At 38.2% G+C, this 21665-nt stretch overlaps 7 protein-coding genes, 1 long non-coding RNA gene and 1 other non-coding gene across 16 annotated transcripts; 5 read left to right on the top strand and 4 right to left on the bottom strand.

Moving 5' to 3' along the window:
* Positions 1-528: 528 nt before the first annotated feature.
* On the bottom strand, positions 529-1199 carry LOC108837857 (glutaredoxin-C13). The gene has a single exon (XM_018610864.2). The coding sequence runs from the start codon at positions 1125-1127 to the stop codon at positions 810-812; it is 318 nt and encodes a 105-aa protein (XP_018466366.1). The 5' UTR covers positions 1128-1199; the 3' UTR covers positions 529-809.
* Positions 1200-1868: 669 nt separating this feature from the next.
* LOC130503786 (uncharacterized) lies at positions 1869-4043 on the bottom strand. Of its 8 annotated transcripts, none has more exons than XR_008941012.1 (8): positions 3620-4038; positions 3380-3543; positions 3189-3274; positions 3005-3112; positions 2727-2915; positions 2571-2647; positions 2376-2490; positions 1869-2237 (listed from the first exon to the last, which is right to left on the bottom strand). It is a non-coding gene; the product is annotated as an uncharacterized LOC130503786 (long non-coding RNA). The 8 variants fall into 8 exon arrangements; XR_008941010.1 differs by having other exon boundaries at positions 3199-3274; XR_008941014.1 differs by having other exon boundaries at positions 3207-3274.
* A 1704-nt stretch (positions 4044-5747) lies between these two features.
* Positions 5748-7708, top strand: LOC130503787 (WD repeat-containing protein GTS1-like). The gene is made up of 7 exons (XM_056998347.1): positions 5748-5938; positions 6055-6358; positions 6435-6509; positions 6611-6721; positions 6824-6915; positions 7006-7090; positions 7192-7708. Exons 1-7 carry the CDS (start codon positions 5829-5831, stop codon positions 7555-7557), a joined length of 1143 nt encoding a protein of 380 aa, XP_056854327.1. The 5' UTR covers positions 5748-5828; the 3' UTR covers positions 7558-7708.
* A 25-nt stretch (positions 7709-7733) lies between these two features.
* On the bottom strand, positions 7734-8596 carry LOC108848516 (translocator protein homolog). Its single transcript, XM_018621906.2, has one exon. The coding sequence runs from the start codon at positions 8478-8480 to the stop codon at positions 7887-7889; it is 594 nt and encodes a 197-aa protein (XP_018477408.1). The 5' UTR covers positions 8481-8596; the 3' UTR covers positions 7734-7886.
* Positions 8597-9507: 911 nt separating this feature from the next.
* TRNAG-CCC (transfer RNA glycine (anticodon CCC)) lies at positions 9508-9578 on the top strand. Its single transcript has one exon. It is a non-coding gene; the product is annotated as a tRNA-Gly (tRNA).
* Positions 9579-10416: 838 nt separating this feature from the next.
* Positions 10417-11632, top strand: LOC108849477 (universal stress protein PHOS34). Its single transcript, XM_018623030.1, has 3 exons — positions 10417-10833; positions 11095-11216; positions 11344-11632. Exons 1-3 carry the CDS (start codon positions 10555-10557, stop codon positions 11429-11431), a joined length of 489 nt encoding a protein of 162 aa, XP_018478532.1. The 5' UTR covers positions 10417-10554; the 3' UTR covers positions 11432-11632.
* Positions 11633-13309: 1677 nt separating this feature from the next.
* Positions 13310-14202, top strand: LOC108851860 (pectinesterase inhibitor 6). The gene has a single exon (XM_018625334.1). The coding sequence runs from the start codon at positions 13369-13371 to the stop codon at positions 13981-13983; it is 615 nt and encodes a 204-aa protein (XP_018480836.1). The 5' UTR covers positions 13310-13368; the 3' UTR covers positions 13984-14202.
* A 668-nt stretch (positions 14203-14870) lies between these two features.
* Positions 14871-16956, top strand: LOC108855891 (UDP-glucuronic acid decarboxylase 4). Its single transcript, XM_018629815.2, has 5 exons — positions 14871-15714; positions 15846-15925; positions 15995-16078; positions 16190-16264; positions 16452-16956. The coding sequence occupies exons 1-5, from the start codon at positions 14985-14987 to the stop codon at positions 16764-16766; spliced, it is 1284 nt and encodes a 427-aa protein (XP_018485317.1). The 5' UTR covers positions 14871-14984; the 3' UTR covers positions 16767-16956.
* Positions 16957-17751: 795 nt separating this feature from the next.
* LOC108855892 (caffeoylshikimate esterase) lies at positions 17752-20942 on the bottom strand. The gene is made up of 7 exons (XM_018629816.2): positions 20702-20942; positions 20510-20600; positions 20381-20413; positions 18983-19129; positions 18607-18875; positions 18413-18511; positions 17752-18220 (listed from the first exon to the last, which is right to left on the bottom strand). Exons 1-7 carry the CDS (start codon positions 20726-20728, stop codon positions 17843-17845), a joined length of 1044 nt encoding a protein of 347 aa, XP_018485318.1. The 5' UTR covers positions 20729-20942; the 3' UTR covers positions 17752-17842.
* Positions 20943-21665: the final 723 nt, after the last annotated feature.

Genomic DNA, 21665 nt, shown 5'->3' with positions numbered 1-21665 from the left:
CACAAATAAAAATGCTTTAATTAATAATCAGATAAGAAAATCAAGTTGATCATGTGGTTGCACTTAAAACTCAGATAACGTCACATATTTTTTTCCCCTGGAGAGTAAACCTACATTGCTCAAGAAGGTGGCAAGTGCCTCCACAAATATTTCAAATTTGTTAAATATGAACTTTTTTGTTATTTTCTCTTAGTAGATAACATTTCTAGCTATATGTTTTAAGTTTATGTAAGATTTTCCCCCACAAAGAAATAATCCTACATTCTCCACTGGTTTGATATTTTTATCGAATGTCATCCATCAAAAGATTGCAATTTCTTAAAAATAAAATTCTGAAGCCGCCTTCTTGGTTAACATATCATACAATGATACAAGTGTTCTTCTTGATGAGCCGCCTTCTTGTTAAAATCCATAAGTAAGCTAGGATTATCAAAACATGCATGTTTTCCATGTCGAGAGGATAGGTTGGAATATCTCTCGTTATTAAAAGTATGGAAAGTCTTTTCAATATTGGAGATCCAAAAAAAATGAAAGAAAATAAACATATATAAAATACTCTTTTCATTGGCATATTTAAACAGAGACTTATACGTACATCAACATACACCAGTTGATTAACTAGAGCGAAACACGAAAGATGCTAAACAATAGAACACGCATATGATAAAATATCAGAAGAAGAACTCATCCGAATTTCTATATATCTAGTAGCTAGTATGCGTAGAGCTCACACACTAGCTATAAGAACTTTTTATTGTCACTAGTTAGCTTATAAGATTAATTATATAAAGGATCTCGATCGAGTTGGTTCAATTGGCCTGGTAAAGGAGGGACTGATAGGGTTTGATCAAGGGGACGAGAGAACCACTTAGGTGAAGGGACATGACTTCATTGGTGGAACCAACGAGCTTGCCACCTACGAAGACAGCTGGCACGGCCGTGGAACAGCCGATACGGAGGAGAGCATTCTCGATTTCGCGGCAGTCTGGATCGTTGTCGATCTCGTGGATCGTTGGTTGAACCCTAAGGTCACGGAACAGGATCTGAACGGCGTAGCAGAGACAACATGAGCTCTTCGTGAAGATCACCACTCCTTTCTCTGACGACATTCTCATCACCTTGTCCATGAGATCGATGTATGTTTTATAATTAAGCTTTAGCCTTTTTTGGTCGATGTATATTTTGTTTGTTTTGTTTTTGAGTATGTAAAGTGCTTGAAATCTGTAGGGCTATATATAGCAAGTTCTTGAGTGAATCTTTGGATTCTTTTTATTTATTTTATATACATCGTCATTTAACAATAGTGATTCTCGAATAGGATTCGAAACATAGCTATTAATTAATTTCACCCTTTTTGTTGGTTTATGGTGAATAATATTTACAACGTTAGTGAAAGTGTCATAAAGATGCGTGAGTGCGTGCATCGCCTGGCCCGCGTTAATATTTTAGGGTTAACAATAAAAAAAGAGAGATTATAAACCGTTACATGCATGATTGCATTTTGGATTGGGAGGGGGGTGTTAATCACGTTAGGGCAGGGGAGAGTCTTATTGCAAGAGTTTTTCACCCATAATATTATTTTAGGAGAAACACCCATTATTATTACTAGGGGCGGAGCCCCGCGCAAGCGCGGGGATGTTAAAATGTGAAAGCCGCGCTGTTGAAATGTGAAAGATACATATATTGTAGTTTAAAATGTTATAGGAGGTGGAGTCAAGTGTTTTGCTTAGTATAGTTGTAGTGATGTTTTGTTTAGTATAGTTGTAGTGATTATCAGAATAAATGTATAAGAAGAAGACAAGAGATCTCTAAATTCATATTAATGCACGTCTGGAAATGCAAATGAAGGTAGGAATGCGAAGGAGACATATATCTGAATATTGCATGTTTACTTACGCTATGATATATAACATGTTTTGCATTTTGTTACCTCTATTCTAAATATTAAATCAAATCCTTTTAACTACTAAAGTTTAGAAATAATTCTCCTTGGATGAGGTAAGTTGCCGTAAATGGCTTTGAAAAAAACCTGGAAATAGGGAACATATTGCAAAATCTGAAATAGATAATGCAAAGTAATATAAAAAAATCTAAAGAGACGGGAGCAGAGTCGTGTCGGCGTGGTGTATGCGTTCACCTTCTTTCACATCAGCTGTAAATGTGTTGCTGGCAGAAGCGGAAGTGGATGCTTCCTCACATTTCCCTTCAACAAATGGGGTTTCATTGATTTTGCAACTCTGGAGACAGATTCAGATATGATCACCAAGGTTAATATGGATCTTGATAATACACGTTGTGTTGCACCGTTTTCAAAACATTATCCAAAACCAAGATTAATCAGTTCTAACTCACAAAGGAACCATTGAAAATATTACCTTTAGAATATCGTTTTCTATGTCCCTTAGCTCTGGCATGTATCTTTCAAAAGAGCAGTAATTTGCTTCTCGTCAACCTTTTTGTGCACCGTTGTCCTTCTACAATTTCGCACGCCTACACTTTAAAACCACACAACTTCATAAAAAAGAACGTATCAATTACTTAAATGGTTTGTGGTCGATCCGCGCGTTTACCAGCTAGAAACTCGCCCAAGTGATGCATATTGGCCAGTGCAATGAACTTGATAGCCACCTTATATGATCTCTCCCTTCTACCAAAACCCATACAAAAACATGTCAATTTTTTCAAATAAAAACAATATGACTCGAGTAAGTGAAGAAAAATCTTACCTAGGGCCATTAATGATACCGTCATCTTCATTAAAGATCATAACAGCGAACTCTTTCCAAGTGAAAGGAAGCTATCCGGCGGTGTAGATGCTTTTCCGGCCCGAGACCAAACTCTTTGTATAGTCTCACTAACAAAGACAATGATTGCTCTCTTACACTTTTTGATGAGACTTCAGTAGTTATTGTAACCTGCAAGGATTAAATCAATCTAAATATAAACAATATGAACATTATTAAATAAGGAAAAGAAATTAAATAAGATAAAGTTCTTTCACAACCAGATGCCTTCATCAATGGTTGTTTGAGGGATGATCTTGTACATATCTGGGCATCTTGCAACTTCATATTTTCAGCTGTGTCTGATGCAGGACATAACAATCAGTCTCCTACACATCACGTGCAAGATCAAGTAAAGCAAAGTTCTACGCATCAAATTGCAGCTGAGAGAAGGAAAGAGAATACAATATCTCACAACATTACTGATTCTTTCAATTGCCCGTTCTCGAATCTGTGATTCTTCCAAGTACATATCAAGTTTTATCTGAGTCCTGAAAAACAAAAAGAGTACACCAAAAGAGTGAGACTAATGCCATCAAATGGAAAGAATATTTTCAAGTTCAGTAACAGAAACAAAAAAAAAAAAACAAACATACCAGTATAAAAGCGAGTAAGGTTGTCTCAGAAGAGCAGAGATATAGTTAAAGCATCTAGAATCTTTCCGAAGACTCCCTTCACTGATAAGATAAGTAGCTAGCAAAGGTCAATCCAGAACATCATAACGCTTCATCACTTCACCAGCCTCACCATTGGTCGACACCTATACCCATGAAAGGAATCTAAAGCCCATGACTTTATTGGAAGCTTAGATAAAAATTCAACGCTTTTGAACTTACGGAATCAGTACTGATCAAGAGAGAAGGATGAACGAAGAGAAGCTTCTCTCCTTTTTTTTAGGTTTTGAGAAGCGCGAGTCCTCTCTCCGATGTCGACTCTGTCGATAGCCATTTTCTGCGGATGGGAGGCCTGAATTGGAGAGCCATCTCTGAAGAGAAATGGCGTTCTATCCATGTCGCAGATCCATGATATGTCAGAGACATCTTCCACTGATTGTTTTGTGGTCTCGCCGACCGAAACAGGGCAGTGGATTCCGAGACGATAGAAATACGTTGAACCACAGAAATAGGCTAAAACAGGGGAGGTTAAGAGATGAGGAAAAAAATTATTATGTTTGCAGATTCAGATTAGGCTAAGTGGAGACGGCGTGTTGAAGATAGAAGAAATAAAACAATGAAGCCCTAATGAACTAAACAAAAAACGCAGTGGTTTGACTTAATTATCGAACCAAACATGGATAACTCAAATCAGACCAAACGATACGAAACCAGACAAAATGTGGTCCCCACAGGCATTAAAAATAGTCCGACGTGGATGCTCTCTAAAGAGAGAAAAGTGAGGCATTATATATATGATTTCTCAAAAAAACCCGTTATTATTAAGAAAACAGAAAATGGGAGAGAAAATAAAATTGTTGAGAGACGTTATAAAGACTATGACAACAACTTTTTTTTTTTGGAGTGGTGCCATTTTTCTTTTTAGTTTTAAAATAAATACTTAATCAAGTTATATTAAAATATATTTAGGATTCCATACACGTTAAAAGTAATCAATCAATATGTTGTAATTTTTGAGTAACAAAACCAAATTCGTAACAAAAATATATAGGAATGGTACTTGCAAAGTGAACGATGTGCGGACAAAAAAATTAGCAACGAAGAGAAGTTGTCGATTTATAATCTAAAATGATTCTGGTAATTAAACATATCTCCATAGATGTTTGAATCTTTGTGAGAAGAAAAGTGAGAATGAGATTCGAGCTTTCGGTGAGAATATATATATGCATTGTCTATAGCATAGGACTGGAACTGTGATTCCGCTAACACCAACTTGCCAAAGACAAATATTCTATAATTCTTTAATTTGTAAGTAAAAAAGATATTCTTTTCTTTCTTATACTCTTTTGTCTCTCTTGCTGGACGCACATGAGTCATCGGCTGTTTCATATTCTTGCTTTGCTTTTCTGATTGTTTTGTGGGAGTAGATAGCTTTTCAAGATCATGTGCTTGGATTCTGTTTATTTAATCGATACTGTTATATCCATCTTCATTTGTACTGTATATCGTTTAATTAGTTATACTACATAGTACATAGTCTGTTTCAAAAAAAAAAAAACATAATACATAAACCATGTTCTTTTGACTGACGTCGATCGAGGCGGTTGCGTCAAAATTAAAACAACAAAAACAGAATTTTAAAAGGAAAAGTAAGAGATGAGGTAAAGGAATTTCGTTTTAGCGAGAGCGAAACCACCAAAATTCTTTCATTATCTTGCCGCTGTTTATTTTAGCGTCAGCGGAACCACCGAATTTCTTTTATTATTTTGCCGCTGCGTCTTCTGTTTTGAACTCCGGCATCCAAAAAAAGAATAAAACATGACTAATTTTTAGCCGCTGACGCCAGATTCGGCGATCTCAAAACGAACAGGCCTATAGTCTTTTTCCCCAATTGTGGAAGATAGAAAAAAACTTTTATTTGATAGCATTATATAGCTGCTCTGTATCAATTATAATCTCCAGGTTTCTTCTGGGACAACAAATGCATAAACATCTTATATATATGAATGCATGGTATTATAATATGATAATTCATGGTGTCAGCATTGAAGACACTTCCTCAAAAACTTAGAAAAATAGATATATCATTGTTGAGGAGATGAGATAGGAAATGAAAACGAGAGTAAAGAAAATTAGTAGCAATCGCAGCCAAATTGCTTCGGAGTCCTTTAGCATCTGCTTGACCCATTAGTAAGCAGAAAGCAAAAAGTTGATATGCCAAAAAGCAATGAAACAGTGGTAGTGGATGACAGAGTGATGTTGGGTCATAAATGGGCCAAAAGAATAAAAAGAAAACGGCCCACATAAACTTTGATGCCTAGAGAGAGAGAGAGAGAGAGGTGATACTCGTCTGGGATCCGACAAACCCTAACAAACTGTTAAACCCACCCCTCCAAAACAAAACAGAGGAAGAAAGAAGGTGTGGTGGGAGATGGAAGTGGAGTCTCAAAATCGTGAGTCTTGTTCGGCACAGAGATTTGGTCTGAAGAACTCAATTCCGACAAACTTCGGGTCGGACTACGTGTTCCAGATTGTCCCAAAGTAAGTGAGCAAATCTCAATTATTGTAATTCACTCTTTCCAAACCAAAACCAAAACCAAAACCAAATTGAATTGAGATAGAGAGAGAGAATAATCATTTGTGTGTGGATGTGACAGAGGTGATTGGACGGCAATAGCGGTGTCCTTGTCGACGAACAGCGTAAAGCTATACTCGCCGGAGACAGCTCAATACTACGGAGAATTGAAAGGACACTCGGATACAGTAAACCAAATAGAGTTTTCAACCAACTCTCCACACCTTCTTCACTCTTGCTCCTCCGATGGTACCATCAGATCTTGGGACACCCGTTCTTTCCAGCAGGTAGCGTGTATTGATGCTGCTGATAATGGTCAAGAGGTCTTTAGCTTCTCCTTTGGAGGTTCTGCTGATCATCTTCTCGCTGCTGGATGCAAACACCAGGTTCTTTTTCCGGAGTACTCCATGTTCCCCTTTTGCTGTTACAGGCGTCTCAAAAGTGCATGGATTTGGGGTGCAGGTTTGTCTTTGGGACTGGAGAAACTCTAAGCAAGTTGCTTGTCTTGAGGAATCCCACATGGACGATGTCACTCAGGTTTGTGTCCGTCTCTCTTTTTTTTTGCATCTTCTCTAGAGTGAGTTCGTTTCGTTCGTTTGTTAAGTTAATTGTATTTGCGTGTGTCCCCCCCTACCTAGGTACGCTTTGTTCCTAACAATCGGAACAAACTTGTTTCTGCCTCTGTTGACGGTTTGATTTGTCTCTTCAACACTGAAGGTGATATCAACGACGATGACCATCTCGATTCTGTATGTTTCTTTTTCTTTTCTTTTTTTCTACGAGCTTTTGATTGACAGAATACATGAGAGATCCCTCCCCCTTTCCCTTTCCCTTTCCCTTCTTGTTTTTAGGTGATCAACGTGGGAACCTCAGTTGGCAAGATAGGTTTCCTTGGAGATTGCTATCAAAAGCTCTGGTGTCTCACTCACATTGAAACTCTTAGGTGCTTACCTTTACACTCACTCTGTGACTACTGACTAGTCTCTTCAATTGAGCTTGTCTCTTATCTGGTTACCCTCCCTCCCTTTTCTAGCATCTGGAACTGGCAAGATGGAAGCTGTGAAGTCAACCTTGAGAAAGCTCGGGAGCTTGCATCTGATCGCTGGAGTCAAGATAATGTGAAAACCTCATTCTAACCAAACATTAAAACACTTGAGAGAGAGAGAGAGAGACCTAATCGTTGCTAAATTTCTTTCTCATTTCCCTTTTTTGTTTGCAGGTTGACTATTTCGTTGATTGCTATTGTCCAGGGGGTGAACACTTATGGGTGGTAGGTGGAACCTGCGCTGGTACCATCGGTTATTTTCCGGTGAACTATAAAAGCCCTGGATCAATAGGCCCTGCTCAAGCCATTCTTAGTGGAGGTCACATAGATGTCGTCAGGAGCGTCTTGCAGATGCCAAGCGAGTATGGAGGAGCTGCAGGTTTATTCGGATGGACTGGTGGTGAAGATGGACGCTTATGTTGCTGGAAGTCCGAAGACAATTCTGCTGCTGGGAACAACAACAACCGATCTTGGACCTCAAACGAATTGGTCGTCAAGCCGGCAAGAAACCGCCAAAGAAACAGACACTCTCCTTACTAAGATAATTGGAAACATGTGTTCTGTCTTGGGAGCGTCTTTTATGTTGTAACAGTAACGAAGACAGTTGCTTGAGCTTTGAGATGTCTCAGATCTTTTTTTTTTATTATTGTATTTGAAAGGCAATTTCTTTAAATGGAAGTTTGAAAGATAATCATCTTGAAATGGTAGTAGCTCCATTGGGTTTAAAGTTGTAGGAAGGTCACAACTTGTTTATTTATTTAGTGTTATATTACAAAACACTCGTAAAAACACACACTTGATTACTGAGACTACAACGTCGAATTTTCAAAGACCATCACGTCATTGTTGGCTTATAACATCATAATATCTCAGGCGATTGCAAGCTTTACATTCACGGCAGCAACGAACGCAGTAAAAGCCAAACACAGCTTTACTAGATTACCAGCGACCGGACTGATCTCATTAAAGGCCTTGTAGCATCTGAACAAGGCCGCAGATTGACCCAACCACACCACAAGCCCGGCTAATCCTGACCCGAGCACAAAAGTAACCGGACCCCAAAGCAAACAAAGCGTAAACTGAGCCAAGTAAAGATACAGAGCATTCGGCTTCTTGTGGAATCCACCGTCCACCCATACGAGCCACGCAGCCAAGCCCATCAGACCGCTCGACGCCAGACGAGTCGCGTGTAGGACCCACGGAGGCGGGATCCACGACGAGGAACGTGCACGATTGCCGTAGCCGCCGAGGAAATACGTTTCGAAGAGCATCACGAGCACAGGAGCCGCAACCGCCACCGTAAGCGATTTAAGACCGCGTTTGGCCATCGCCCTCTTTTGATCGCGTTTGCCTTTGTTGTTGTTGTTGTTGTCGTCAGCGTGTTTCCTGTCCGTCTCGGCCATAGCGGTGGTTGCAGCGTCTCTGTCGTCTCCGCCACGGTACCTGATGTCCTGAGAATCCATTACAACGTCGTCCAACGCAGAATATTAAGATTGAGATAGGGAGCGATTGAGCAAATGAGAAGAGAAGAAGCAGCTTGGTCAGAGAATAATCAGGAGCTCAACTATATAGAAGAAAGAATAACAAGGCAAGACTCCAGGCTCTGGTGTCGGAGAGACAAGTGTCGAGCCATTAACAGAGATGGGATACACGTGGAGTGCTAACTATAAAATTGGTTTTTGTTTTGGATATGAATCGACTTTCTGAAAGAAAAAAAGAAGGGTGGACACGTGCTTGTATATGCTCATGCCTGCATGGCTTACACAGCTTTTTGGACGATTACGATCCTTTTTTTATCAGCTTAACTAATTATTATATATGCATTTTCGTAGTCGTGGGAGCGCGCGAAGAAGACAGACACATTTTGATCCAGAAATAAAAAGAACAAATGACAGACACCGACTAATAATTTGGGCTTCTCTATGGGCTTAAACTAAGATAAAAGTGTACTCTTTTTTTTTTTATCAAAGATAAGTGCACTCTTATATGATCATAAGAGGTATTTATTGACATTCCCAACAGACCAAAAGACAACTGAACCTTTTGAGTTTTGATAGGCTAAAGAATTAATAGTTACTCTTTTTTTCTCAGTTTCTGTTTCATATCACTTTAATATATTTCTTGTTATACAAAAAATATCGTTTTACAATTTTAATGTGATTTATGCTTACATTCAGCTCAATATTAATTAAAAGTATATTAATCTTATAAATATATTTATTTATTCAAAATGTTATTAGTTAGATAAAAATAGTGAAAACATAAATACATTTTTATCAGTTTCTTAATATTTATTAAAAATGTAACCAATATAACATTCTTTATGAAACTGAAGGAGTAGCATTTTAGCTAATCATTGGTGATTTTGTACCCTTTTTTAGCCCAAGTCCCAGCAAAAAAAAAAAAAAAAATCATGTGTAACCAAGAAAATCCAATGAAGAAGGAATACTATAGTAACTAGAAAAATAGCTGGTCACTAATATACAACAAGCGCATCTGGTGTAGTGGTATCATAGTACCCTCCCACGGTACTGACCAGGGTTCGATTCCCTGGATGCGCATTATTATTTTTTATTTCATCTCTGTCTTTGAGGCGGTTGCCCCAAATTTTTATATTTTTTTCTACTGAAAGAGACCAATTAAGTTCATGAGCTCTTATCTCACAATTAGATGGAAGAGGTCCAGTTAACCCAAAGGTTTACAGTTTTCAAGAACTTCATCCTTGACCTAACTACTATAGGAATTGAAACATGTTACACTTTACCACTACGATCATCCCAAGTACTCGAAGATGAATATAGAGGATGTCTAAACCGCAGAATTATGCAAGGCTGACTAATCAAACTGGCATTTACTTACCTTCTTTTACATATATATCTAGAAGAAGAAAATGACCGGAAAACTACTGACACTATTTTTGCAGAAAAGAATTTACAGCTTATGCAGATGTTTGCTTCTTTATTCAAAAAAAAAAGATGTTTGCTTCGAAAAATATATACACCGCCTGGTCGTTGTTCCACCTGCTTGTCAGAGCAACTTGTCTTCTTCGTTAGCTGCTGCCTGCTTCCTCCTAGTAATGTTGCTTTAAAAAGTTATGTTTATGATGAATGCAGTTCAGTTGAAAACCCGATTATAATCGAATAAAGATACATAAGTTAAAGAGTTACCGAGTTTATTGTTGCTTTGGCTATGTGACTAGGCAGTGTATCTTTGTATTGCATGTTCTACAAATTATCTTCCACGCTGAACTTAATTTGGGCCTAGGCCCGCAATGTTGAAACTCGAAAACTAATTTCTGGGCCACGTAACAATGAAAGCGACCATGCAAAACAAGTAAAATATTCGGTTAATGGATCAAAAAAGAAAAGAAAGAAGAGGGGCATAAAGTAGTAACGAGGACCATCACAGTATCGCATTCCTTCCTCTTTCACTTGCTGTATAGAAAGAAAGCTCTCTCTCTTTTCTCTCTGCTACATCATTTTGGAATCTTATTCTTCTTCTTCTTCTTCCATAATTAAGCTCAAACAAAAGATTGTCATGGCTACCGGAGAGGAGAAACCGCTGATGGTCGTCGGTCTGGACGAAAGCGAGCAGAGCACCTACGCTTTGGAGTGGACGCTTGATCGTTTCTTCGCTCCTTATGCTCCGAATTTTCCGTTCAAGCTCTTAATCATCCACGCCAAACTTAACGCCGTCTCTGCCGTTGGTTTCGCTGGTCCCGGAATTGCGGAGGTTGTGCCTCATGTTGATGCAGATTTGAAGCATACCGCTGCTAAGGTTGTCGACAAGGCCAAAGGAATCTGTGAGAGCAAATCGGTACGTACGTGCGGATGATCATGAGACTATTTTATAAGACTACTACATGTGTGTGTTACTTCGTTATTCATTCATCATGTATTGTTGTTATATGAGGTTTAGGTTGTGTGAATCATTCAAAAGCATCAAGCTAGTCTATAGACACACGTTTTCCTTTTTCCCTACTTTCTCCTGAACAATTATTATCCAATATTTTGGTTAGCTCCCTAGCTTGGCCGCAAACTACCTTCTTCTCAATTATTCTACGTTTGATATGTGTAGGTTCATGACGCGACTATGGAAGTTTTCGAAGGCGATGCGAGGAATATCCTGTGCGAGGCTGTGGATAAACACCATGCTTCTCTTCTTGTTGTGGGAAACCATGGTCATGGAGCTATCAAGAGGTCAGTTAATAAATTAATTATTCATCTATATATGCATGTATCCATCCCTTTAAAAATATATATGGTATCCTTGTTAATTAGTGAACTTGACAATGATCATCATCACTTGTCTCTGTGTTTGGAACAGGGCGGTTATGGGGAGCGTGAGCGACTACTGTGCTCACCATGCGCATTGCTCCGTGATGATCGTGAAGAAGCCTAAGATCAAGGTCTGATGATCACCCAACAGCCAAAATAAAGTGTATCTGCATAGTCAAATCAAAATTGTGCCAAAGAGTGAAATAATGTTTACCTTGATGTGAAATGATTCAAGACAATCTTTGTGTGTGGTTGTTTATCACATATACTCTTTTAATAGCAGAGTATTCGCTATTCCTGAACTAAATTATATGATGAACTATAACATTTCAACATCATTTCCTCATTGCCAAAATGTGGATAGTCGGTGAATTTGGGCTAAGTAACACGTATGAATAAGAACAAAACTTAGGTTCATTTTCAGTGGGCTCGTCCATTTTCAACGCCAACACACATCACACTATCAATGTCATTCAACCGGTTTAGATAACGATCTTGTAACCGGTCATTTTTTGGGTATTGAATGATTTGATTCTGACCCCCATATATACAAGCTATAATTGTGAAACTAACTCCAATTCAAAATTTTCTTTGGCTTTACCTGTACTAAAGCTGGTCTTCTGTTGTTTCTAGTTAGGCGTTTGTTGCTGTGTTTGAACTTAATTCTGGAGGGATCTAGATCCTTGTCAACTCTTGGTTCCGGTGGGAATGTATTCCCAGCCGGATTTGTGTGTAATTTAGTATTGAAAATCAATATTAATCTATTAGATGATATAAAAAAAAACTTAATTCAAAACTGGTCTTTAGATATTTTTTTAAAAAAACAAAAATTTCCCTCTTGCTTCAAGGAAAACAATAATCAAATTTAATAATTCACAAACACATTAAATGATTAGGGGATCAGAGAATTAAGCTTAAAGAGTTACCAATCTGTCGGCTCCAGCTGACTTTTTCATAGTCTTTTTAACTTTCATTATTGCTTCTCACCTTTCTCTTGCTTCCTCTGCAACCCTCGAAATTTAGAAAATGACTATTTGTGTTAGTACATTCATTAATCCATTAGTTTAATAATCTAGAAAGCAAAATATATTTACGTATATGATCTTGTGGTAGTCTCTACTTTAAATGGTAAAAGAAATGGAAAACTACACCATACACCTAAACCTAAAGTATGGCTAACAACCATTAATGTTTAGTCGTTATAGTGATTACTATAATAATACCTACAAATGGACTTTCCCATATGCTTTAAAACTTCAAGTTGACGTATCTTGTATTGTATCTTAATTAAAACTAGATCTTGACCCGCGCTTTGGAAGCGCGGAATATTTTACGATGAAAAATTTCACTAATAACTTAACAAATATTTTGGTAATTTTTAAAAGTGTGTATTTAAAATATTTTTGCATTTAAATCAGTGTTTTTAAATTCAACCCGATTGTGATTATACCGGTTAATTCGGAGATCTGACAATTCAATTTAGGTTTTTAAAATATTCATATTAAAAAATTACTAAAACCCGAGACTAACCGATTGAACTGTTGGATGGCCGATATGTAATCTAATTTGATTTAATTGTAATAATTTCATAATTTGTAATCTTATACTCCAAATTTTAAAGTTCATTAGTTTACAATTTATGAAATTATGACGTTTCTACAAAATTTTAAAAAGAAAATAATAGATATAACATAACTAAGATTAATTATTGTATTGTTTGGAAACATTGATAGTAGTATAAAAAATATATTGTTTGGAAACATTGATAGTAGTATAAAAAAATAAATATATTGTTTGGAAACATAGATAGTAGTATAAAGAAAGAAACATTAATGATTAAATGTAAGTTTAACTATAAAGTATAAAGATGTATTTAATTTAAAAACTTACAAAATAAATGTTAGGTCCAATAGAATGTTTGTGTTTTAATAAGATAGAAGGGTTAAAAGTTACGTAATAATCCCATCAGTTCCTTCGTGTGTATGTGTATATATAGTAGCTGTCTCTCTATATTTATTTCAATCAATAATATCGATCGTCCAGAGAGCTAGTTTAGATCTTTCTTGTAAACCACATGAATTCTTCTATCACGTTTGCTCTTCTCTCTCTTCTTCTGGCACTAAACTCAAACCCGTCGTTAGCCTCTGGGCGCAACCACACAGACGATACAAACCCGTGTAGGTTAACGCGGTACAGCAGGTATGTTAAAAACGCGTGCAGCGTAACGCAGTACCAACAGCTATGCTTTCGAACGCTATGGCCGTTTGCAGTCGTCGCCGAAAACAACTCGAGCAAGTGGGCCCGCGCTGGCGTCGCGGTGACCATAACCGACACCAAACAGATCCTGAGACTCTTGCTGAAAACGCGGAGTCTGGCGGTTGGGAAACGCGAGAGAGTCGCGTTATCGGATTGTCGAGAGCTGTTCGTGGACTCCCTGGGGAATCTGTACAAGTCGCTCGCACTTCTCCGGAAACTGGACGCCGACAGCGAGTTTCAGCAGCAGATGAGCGATCTGGCCACGTGGTTGAGCTCTGCACTCACGGATGAGGACACGTGTCTAGATGGATTTGAGGAGACGTCAATTAGTTCGTGGACGGTGAGGATGATCCGGAGGAGGGCGAGCAGGTGTATGCAGTTATGCAGCAACGCTCTGGCGCTACTGAACAAGCTTGCTTATGATGGCTTGTAGTTGTAGTCTACGCCATTGCGCTTATTATTATTACACACTACATAAAAAAAACTATCCAAATTTTATCAGTTTTTATTTACAAATGTATGATCGATGATCAGTCAAAACGAAATACACAGTTACATGTTAGCCATTTTGCCCTTCCGCAAGTTTCATGACAATTTGCAGACAATTTTTTCCAGTACTTTTCAGAAAGAAATAAAACGATTTAATGATGAATTGTTTGTTTTATTATCTAACGAATTTTTGATTCCACATAAGCATACATCATGCATGGGATGATGAGTATTAATTGGGTTTAGTTTTTCTTGTAAGCACATATATTATATAAAAGGATGGGTTTTAAATTGGGTTGGTGAGGCTAGGCGAAACTAAGCCATATGTCGTCATAGTCACATTTAATAAGCTTTTACATGTCCTATTATCCTATATACTGAATGCCTCTCCTGTCGGTTTTCATAAACTTGCAAAAATCTGAAATATGCATTTATTTGTGGAAGACGAGTATGTTTAGGAATGGGGGAAAGGGATGGGTGGATGATATGAACACTTTCAATTGTTGCTTTGCTAGTGAGGCCTAAATTTGAAACTAAGAGGCTTATAATGTTTTGGGTAAATATATATATAGCCGAATGTGATGATCCAGATTACTTTTATCTATTTTACCATCCTGCTAATTTCGTTCACTCCAGCAGCCCAGACCCAAAACGTACAAGAAAACAAATAAACAGTTGTTGAAACATGAAGTATAATCCTAAACGGATCTAACATAAAAATGAGCAATGGATAAAAAAGGAGGCTAACGCGCCTTGTAATACAAAAATTGAGAAAGCCCATAAGGCCTTTTTCAGTATTGTCCAAAAAAGAAAAGTGGATCGACTCAGTCACCGGCGAGTTCGACTCCGATTAATTCTCCTACCAAGACTCTCTCTCACCGTGGCTCTTTATTCCACCGATATTGGATCCAACATTTCAATAATCAAAAAAAGAAGAAGAAGAAGATGGGGTATCGGCGAGACGAGATGGAGCAAGCAGAAGCCCATCAAGCATACAATCGGAAGGCAATGAAGGCGATCCGTTACATGCTGAGGGAACAGAGACTCGTCTTCGTTCTCGTCGGCATTGCAATTGCCACCTTAGCCTTCACTCTTTTCTCTCCATCCTCCTCCATTCGGATTCAGTACAACTCGGATCCGCTTTCCGAGATGAGATCATCGTCGTCCTCCTCGTTGGCGCAGCAGAGTAGGAGTAGGATAGAAGAGTACATTAGCATGGGATCGGTGGGAGGGAGGATCCCTCTGGGTCTGAAACGCAAAGGTCTTCGTGTGGTGGTGACCGGCGGGGCCGGTTTCGTGGGGTCACACCTGGTGGACAGATTGATGGCGAGAGGAGACAAGGTGATCGTGGTGGACAACTTCTTCACGGGGAGCAAAGAGAACGTGATGCATCATTTCGGTAACCCTAACTTCGAGCTCATCAGGCACGACGTCGTCGAGCCCATCCTTCTCGAGGTTGACCACATCTACCATCTCGCCTGCCCTGCTTCTCCTGTTCACTACAAGTTCAACCCCGTCAAGACCATCAAGACCAACGTGGTGGGGACGTTGAACATGTTGGGGCTGGCGAAGAGAGTGGGAGCGAGATTCCTGCTGACGAGTACGAGTGAGGTGTACGGAGATCCTCTGCAGCACCCTCAGGTTGAGACTTACTGGGGCAACGTCAATCCCATCGGTATTACTACTTTTTCCCTCTACTCTGCAATTCAGAAAAACATAGTACTAGTGTAGTTGAGCTTTGTGACAATTGGAACTCCCCATTCCATTCCATTCCATTCCATTCCATTCCATTCCATTCCACCACAGGTGTTCGGAGTTGTTACGACGAAGGAAAACGTACGGCCGAGACGTTGGCCATGGACTACCACAGAGGCGCCAATGTTGAGGTCTTTAATCTTTCATGTTATATAGCAAAATACAGATACTGATTTTTGACTGACTTTTATTATTAACAGGTTAGGATAGCTCGGATCTTCAATACTTATGGGCCTCGGATGTGTATTGATGATGGTCGTGTGGTTAGCAACTTCGTTGCTCAGGTAATCATACGTTTCCTTTTTTTTATATCTTACAGAGTAATGCCAACTGGCATACCAGTGAGAGATTAAGTGTGTAATGGAATGGTAATTGGGGGTGCAAATGCAATGCAGGCTTTAAGAAAAGAGCCTTTGACTGTTTATGGCGATGGTAAGCAGACCCGGAGCTTCCAGTTTGTCTCTGATCTGGTATCTTTTCCCACCTTTTCCTCCTTTACTTCATTCATTCAATGCAATAGAAAAGTTTGTTTCATTGTAGCCCCCTACTGCTTATAGATTTGCTAAAACATTCTAAATTTTTCTGTTTCTCCATTACATTGGATTGTTTGTTGATTGAGAGTATTATTGTTAAAAAACACTTGAATGTGATATTTAGGTGGAGGGGCTGATGAGGTTGATGGAAGGAGAACATGTTGGCCCATTTAACCTTGGTAACCCCGGTGAATTCACCATGCTTGAGCTCGCTAAGGTGGTCCAAGAGACTATAGACCCGAACGCAAAGATAGAGTTTAGACCAAACACGGAGGATGACCCACACAAGAGGAAACCAGACATAACAAAGGCCAAAGAGCTTCTTGGTTGGGAACCAAAGGTGGCTCTCCGCCAAGGACTCCCACTTATGGTCAAAGATTTCCGTCAGCGTGTCTTTGGCGACCAAAATCAGGAGGCCACTTCTTCATCAACAGAATAAGTAGCCCCCGGTCTAAGCTCTTTTATAACTCCATGACCGCTGCAGCAGCAGGAATCTCGTAGAGACAGGATCTTCATTTTTTTATTTACCCTTCCCTTTTTTGTTTTATGTTTTATTGCCGTTTTGCTACTCCCCGTGTGTTAATGTAGTTGAGACACCGATTTTTATACATTTGTTATTTTTACTGGAATCTCAAGCTACTGAACACAAATGACTACTAGATTACGGGTAAACAAAGGATTATTTCGTCTCAACTTCAGACTCACATAAAATGTCTAAGCTCAGAAGATACCTACAAGAATAATTTATCATTTTCAGCACAAACAAGCCTCTCAAGTCCTCTCTTCTCACGATGATGACGGGAGTCTCCTCCGAGAAACATCTTGCTTATGAAACGATCTCTGTTGACCGGAAGTGCCTTCTTCTTGCCCTTTTCCAGTTTCCTGAACCTACCACCCCATAGAAAAACAAAAGCATCTGAGACGTTTTCAAGAATACTACATGCAAACTGAGTTGAGGAGGAGAAAGGGTGACCTCAGTCCACATCTCTCGGACGTTTTCAAGAAGAACCATGTTGCAGTGTCTGTCAAAGGCCCTCACTCGCCCAACAAGTTTCCTGTTGTTCCGGCAATTGATTAACTCACCTGCATTCCATACATACATACATAAACACATGACCTTTTAATCAACTCTTCATATACATAATAATTTCTTCCTCAACAAACTCAAGATGATACCTGAGTGTTATTCTTGAGGCTCTTCATGAGAACAGAGAGAGAGAGGCCCTGTGTTCCTTAGTTCTCCCACACAAGTTAATTAAGATCTATTAACCACTACTAGCGATGTCGTAATCTCCAGTTTCTTCTTCAACTCATGTCTTTCGCACGATAACAACTTATATCCCAAATTAACCCATACTTGCCATGCACGCTTTATAAGTGAATATATATATATATATACATTTTTTGTAACCTTGAAACCCATATTTTTAATAGCTCAACTCTTTTTCCAGATAAATAGACTGAGAAACAACAGTATCATCTTCTCTGTTTTTTTTTTGTTTGAAATTATTACATTTACATAGCACCACTAGATCGAGGAACCAAACGTCCACCGTTCAAACCGCATAGGAGGTTCAAGTAGCTACGTTTAGCTCTCCTTTTACCGTTACTTGTCACAATAACTCTCTCCACACTAGCAGTGGTAGTAGCTCGTACAGGAGTGACAGTGAGAGATGCTGGGTCAGCTGTTCTACGATCAAGCCAACTGGTGATGTCAGCAAAAACAAGATCGACGTTGTTATCAGGCTCACCTGACGTCAGAGCATGCCACATCCCAGGATACAACTTGAGAGTCTTGTCTCTTGAGCTAGCTTTCTCGTACAAGGCTTTGCTTATCTCTGGATCCGTCACTATGTCTGCTTCTCCGTGTAACACAAAGAAGGGCATTGTTATCTGCCAAAAAATAACCAAATCAGATTATCAAAGACTCTGCATTGACGTGTCAAGTAATTTTCGTTAGGGGTGAGAAGATGAGACCTAAGAAAAATGATACGTGTATATTAAGTCAAAGCCAGTTTGTTGTGAAATAGTAAGCTCATCATGACGGGGAACTTAACAAATTAAATAAACTAATCAAAAGTGAACCTCGTCGAGACTGTCTTCGAGGTTCATGCTTGTCCTAAGCATTTCAAGTGCGGTCTTGAGCCTAGGCTTGTCTTGATATATCAGCTTATTGTTCTTTACCTGCATTTTACCACCAAATAAACCATCTGTCTATCTAGAGCCAAATCTTTACATGGTGAGAGATATATTTAAATATTCCATAAGACTAGTGAGACCTCTTCGCGCTTGGCAAGGTCCTTGAAAGCAACGTTAATCACGTTCTTTGTTGGAACTATTTTCCACTTAGGTATCATCTCTTCGACTCTAGTTAACAGATTGATCACCACCGGATGTGGCTTCACCTTCTCTGATATCTTGCACATTGGAGCGACAAGAACGGCGCCGTTCCAAAAGGAAGGATCTTTCTTGTGAAGCAATAAAGTGACTGCGCCTCCCATAGATTCTCCATACAAGAATCTGCCTTTCTCCATGTACTCCCCTTGCGCTGGCGTCGCATGAAAATTAATTAATTAAGAACATGCATGGGTAGGCTAAGACAATCCAAAGGAGAAGAAATGATATACGGACGGTGTTGTAATGTAAATGCCATACCACAAATAGAGGTGTAATAGTCGTAACAATCATTTACAATGTTTTCAAACTTCTTGATGTAGCAACGAGATCCCATGGACCGACCATGACCTTCATAGTCCATACCAAAAACCGCGTATCCGGCTGAAGCTAGTCTGATTCCGCATTCTAAAACCGTACACAACGTGTTGGGTCAGGGTTAGGTTTAGTTAGTTTCAAACACCTACCTAATAGAATCAATTTTATCAACCACCAAGTCATAGACGGAAGGTGTTTATACTTTTATATATAGTTCATGTAACACAAGGATAAAAAGAAATGAAAACAAAAAGCGACTATTAAATTCATATCGGTTACTCTCTGACCAAGGAATGGCCAGAAATTAAATGCAATTAAATAACCAAAATGTTCTGGGGTAGTTCTCCAACCCAAACCAACCAACCACACAAGACTTGTTGACCCACTGCTCCTAACACAATCCCTCCATCCATCCATTGACTCAAGAGGCATTTAAAAAATATTTTGATCCACCATATCCTTTAAATGGTTATAGGGTCCACAGTAAAAGCTAAACAAAAATGTCCTAGAATGAGAAGCTTATAGCTAAACATCTCAAATCTTAATCAAATGATATGGTACAGGTAAGAAAATTCAAAAAACTGTTTGATTAGCATATAATTTGGATGAATGGATTACATGTACATGTATATCCTAAATACCCTCAAATACTCTATATTCTATATCTGAAATAACCGAACCGAACCGGAACCAAACAGAGAACCGCAAGGATATCCGAATATATAAAAATATTAATTATATATATATATATTTATAACTAAAAAGGTTTTTAAAAGAATCCAAAATATTTAAAGATAACTACATTATTATAAAATATCCGAATTACCGAATTATCCGAAAGTAGTTTTATCCAAAATATCGAAAGTAATCCAAAATATCTAATTTTTTTTATCTAAATCATCCTAATTGTTTGATAATTTATCATAAATATCCGAACTAGCTGAACCAGAACCAAATAAGAACCGAATTTTTTCGGGTATTTTCTAGTTCCTAGTTTTACTATCCGAACCGAACCTGAAACTATCCGAACCGAACCGAACCGAAAATATGTCAAATAGTAAATGAATCCTCTTACCCTCTACCCGAACTATCCCAAAACCCGAAATACCAGGACCGAACTGAACCGTACCGATACCCGAAATGCCCATGCCTATACTATTCATTGAAAAGTGAAAACAAAATATGTTAATTTTAAGAATCCCAAAAAATAAATGAAAGATTTGCAACATCTCTACCTTATATCATCAAACACCTGGTTTTCTTCAAATATTTCAAAATGCCTAACTCAACACACACACATCATATAATGCATACATGGGATGAAGAAGATAAACCAAATACCTCTCATGGAGTCGCTGCACTCCATTCCGTAACCTGCACAAACACCAAATTCGTTTTTCTATCAGTTATATTTTCTGCACTCATGAACTCACTAGAGTTTTTATGATTCTTAATAAGAAACAAAATTACCATGGCAGAGGAAAACAAGAGCTTTGGGAAAGGAAGATGGGATCCATCTACAAGCAAACAGCTCAACACCCCTTGAGTTTCTTATGTAATCCTGTTTCAAGAAAACATGGTATGGAGACTCATATCATTATGCTTTCACACTCATTACTCTGGATCTCAGAGTGATATAAGAGAGAGAGAGAATTATAGAACCTCGTGGTACTGGAACTCAGACATCATGTGTTGAATCGGAGGGCAGCAGTGAGGATCTTCCGAGTGTCTTTTTCTTCTCTCTCAAGTCCAAATCACACACAGACACGAGGAAACAAGGAAGCTGAAGAAGGGTTTATAAGTGCGGTGTAACCTATTTTATAGAGGGCAATTCTATTTTTTTTTAGTATTATTACTTCTTTCTTTATTTAACTCCAACTATGAGGAAGCCAATTATTTGGAAATAAAAATTCATCGACGTCATACTGAGCGTATGAATTTAAAAGATTCCCATTGGTAAAAGATACATGTAATACTCTCTCCGTTTCTAAATTAGTGTCATTTTGACATTTTTCACATATATTAAAAAAATAACAGAAATATATGTAAGTTGTTATTAACTACACCTCTCTCATCAATAGTATTTGAGATACATAAAATCTTCATTATTTAGATTAATGGAATTAACATTATAAAATCTTCATTATCTAGAGAAACAGAGACAACAAGATAAAAACTCTTTGACCATCATCTTATGTTAGTGCTCGATGAAACTATACTAAAACCAGATTTTCATATTTTTGAATTTTTTTCAAAATCCGTGGGTTAATCCCTTCTAAAAATAATGAGTTTTCGGTAAATCCTCTATATACTGAAGTTTATACTCTTCACTTTTGTTTAAAAATTTCAAACCGCATTCAACATTTGAATTAATGTGTTCTAAACTATCTTTCATGGTATATAGGAATCACTCTAATCTTTTAATATTTAGTTTACTAAAATTACATATACTGACTAGATTAGTAGAATTAGCATTATAAAATCTTCATCATCTAGAAAACGGAAACATCAGAGGTTCTAAACTCTTTGACCATCATATTATGTTAGTGCCTAATGAAACTATACACTAAAACCAGATTTTCATATTTTTTAAATTTTTTCCAAAATCCGTGGGTTAACACCCCTT

This window comes from Raphanus sativus, unplaced genomic scaffold, assembly GCF_000801105.2.
Source record: "Raphanus sativus cultivar WK10039 unplaced genomic scaffold, ASM80110v3 Scaffold1131, whole genome shotgun sequence".
Classification (NCBI taxonomy): domain Eukaryota; kingdom Viridiplantae; phylum Streptophyta; class Magnoliopsida; order Brassicales; family Brassicaceae; genus Raphanus; species Raphanus sativus.
The sequence above is the reverse complement of the archived record's forward strand: the minus strand, read 5'-3'. Positions and strand labels throughout refer to the sequence as shown.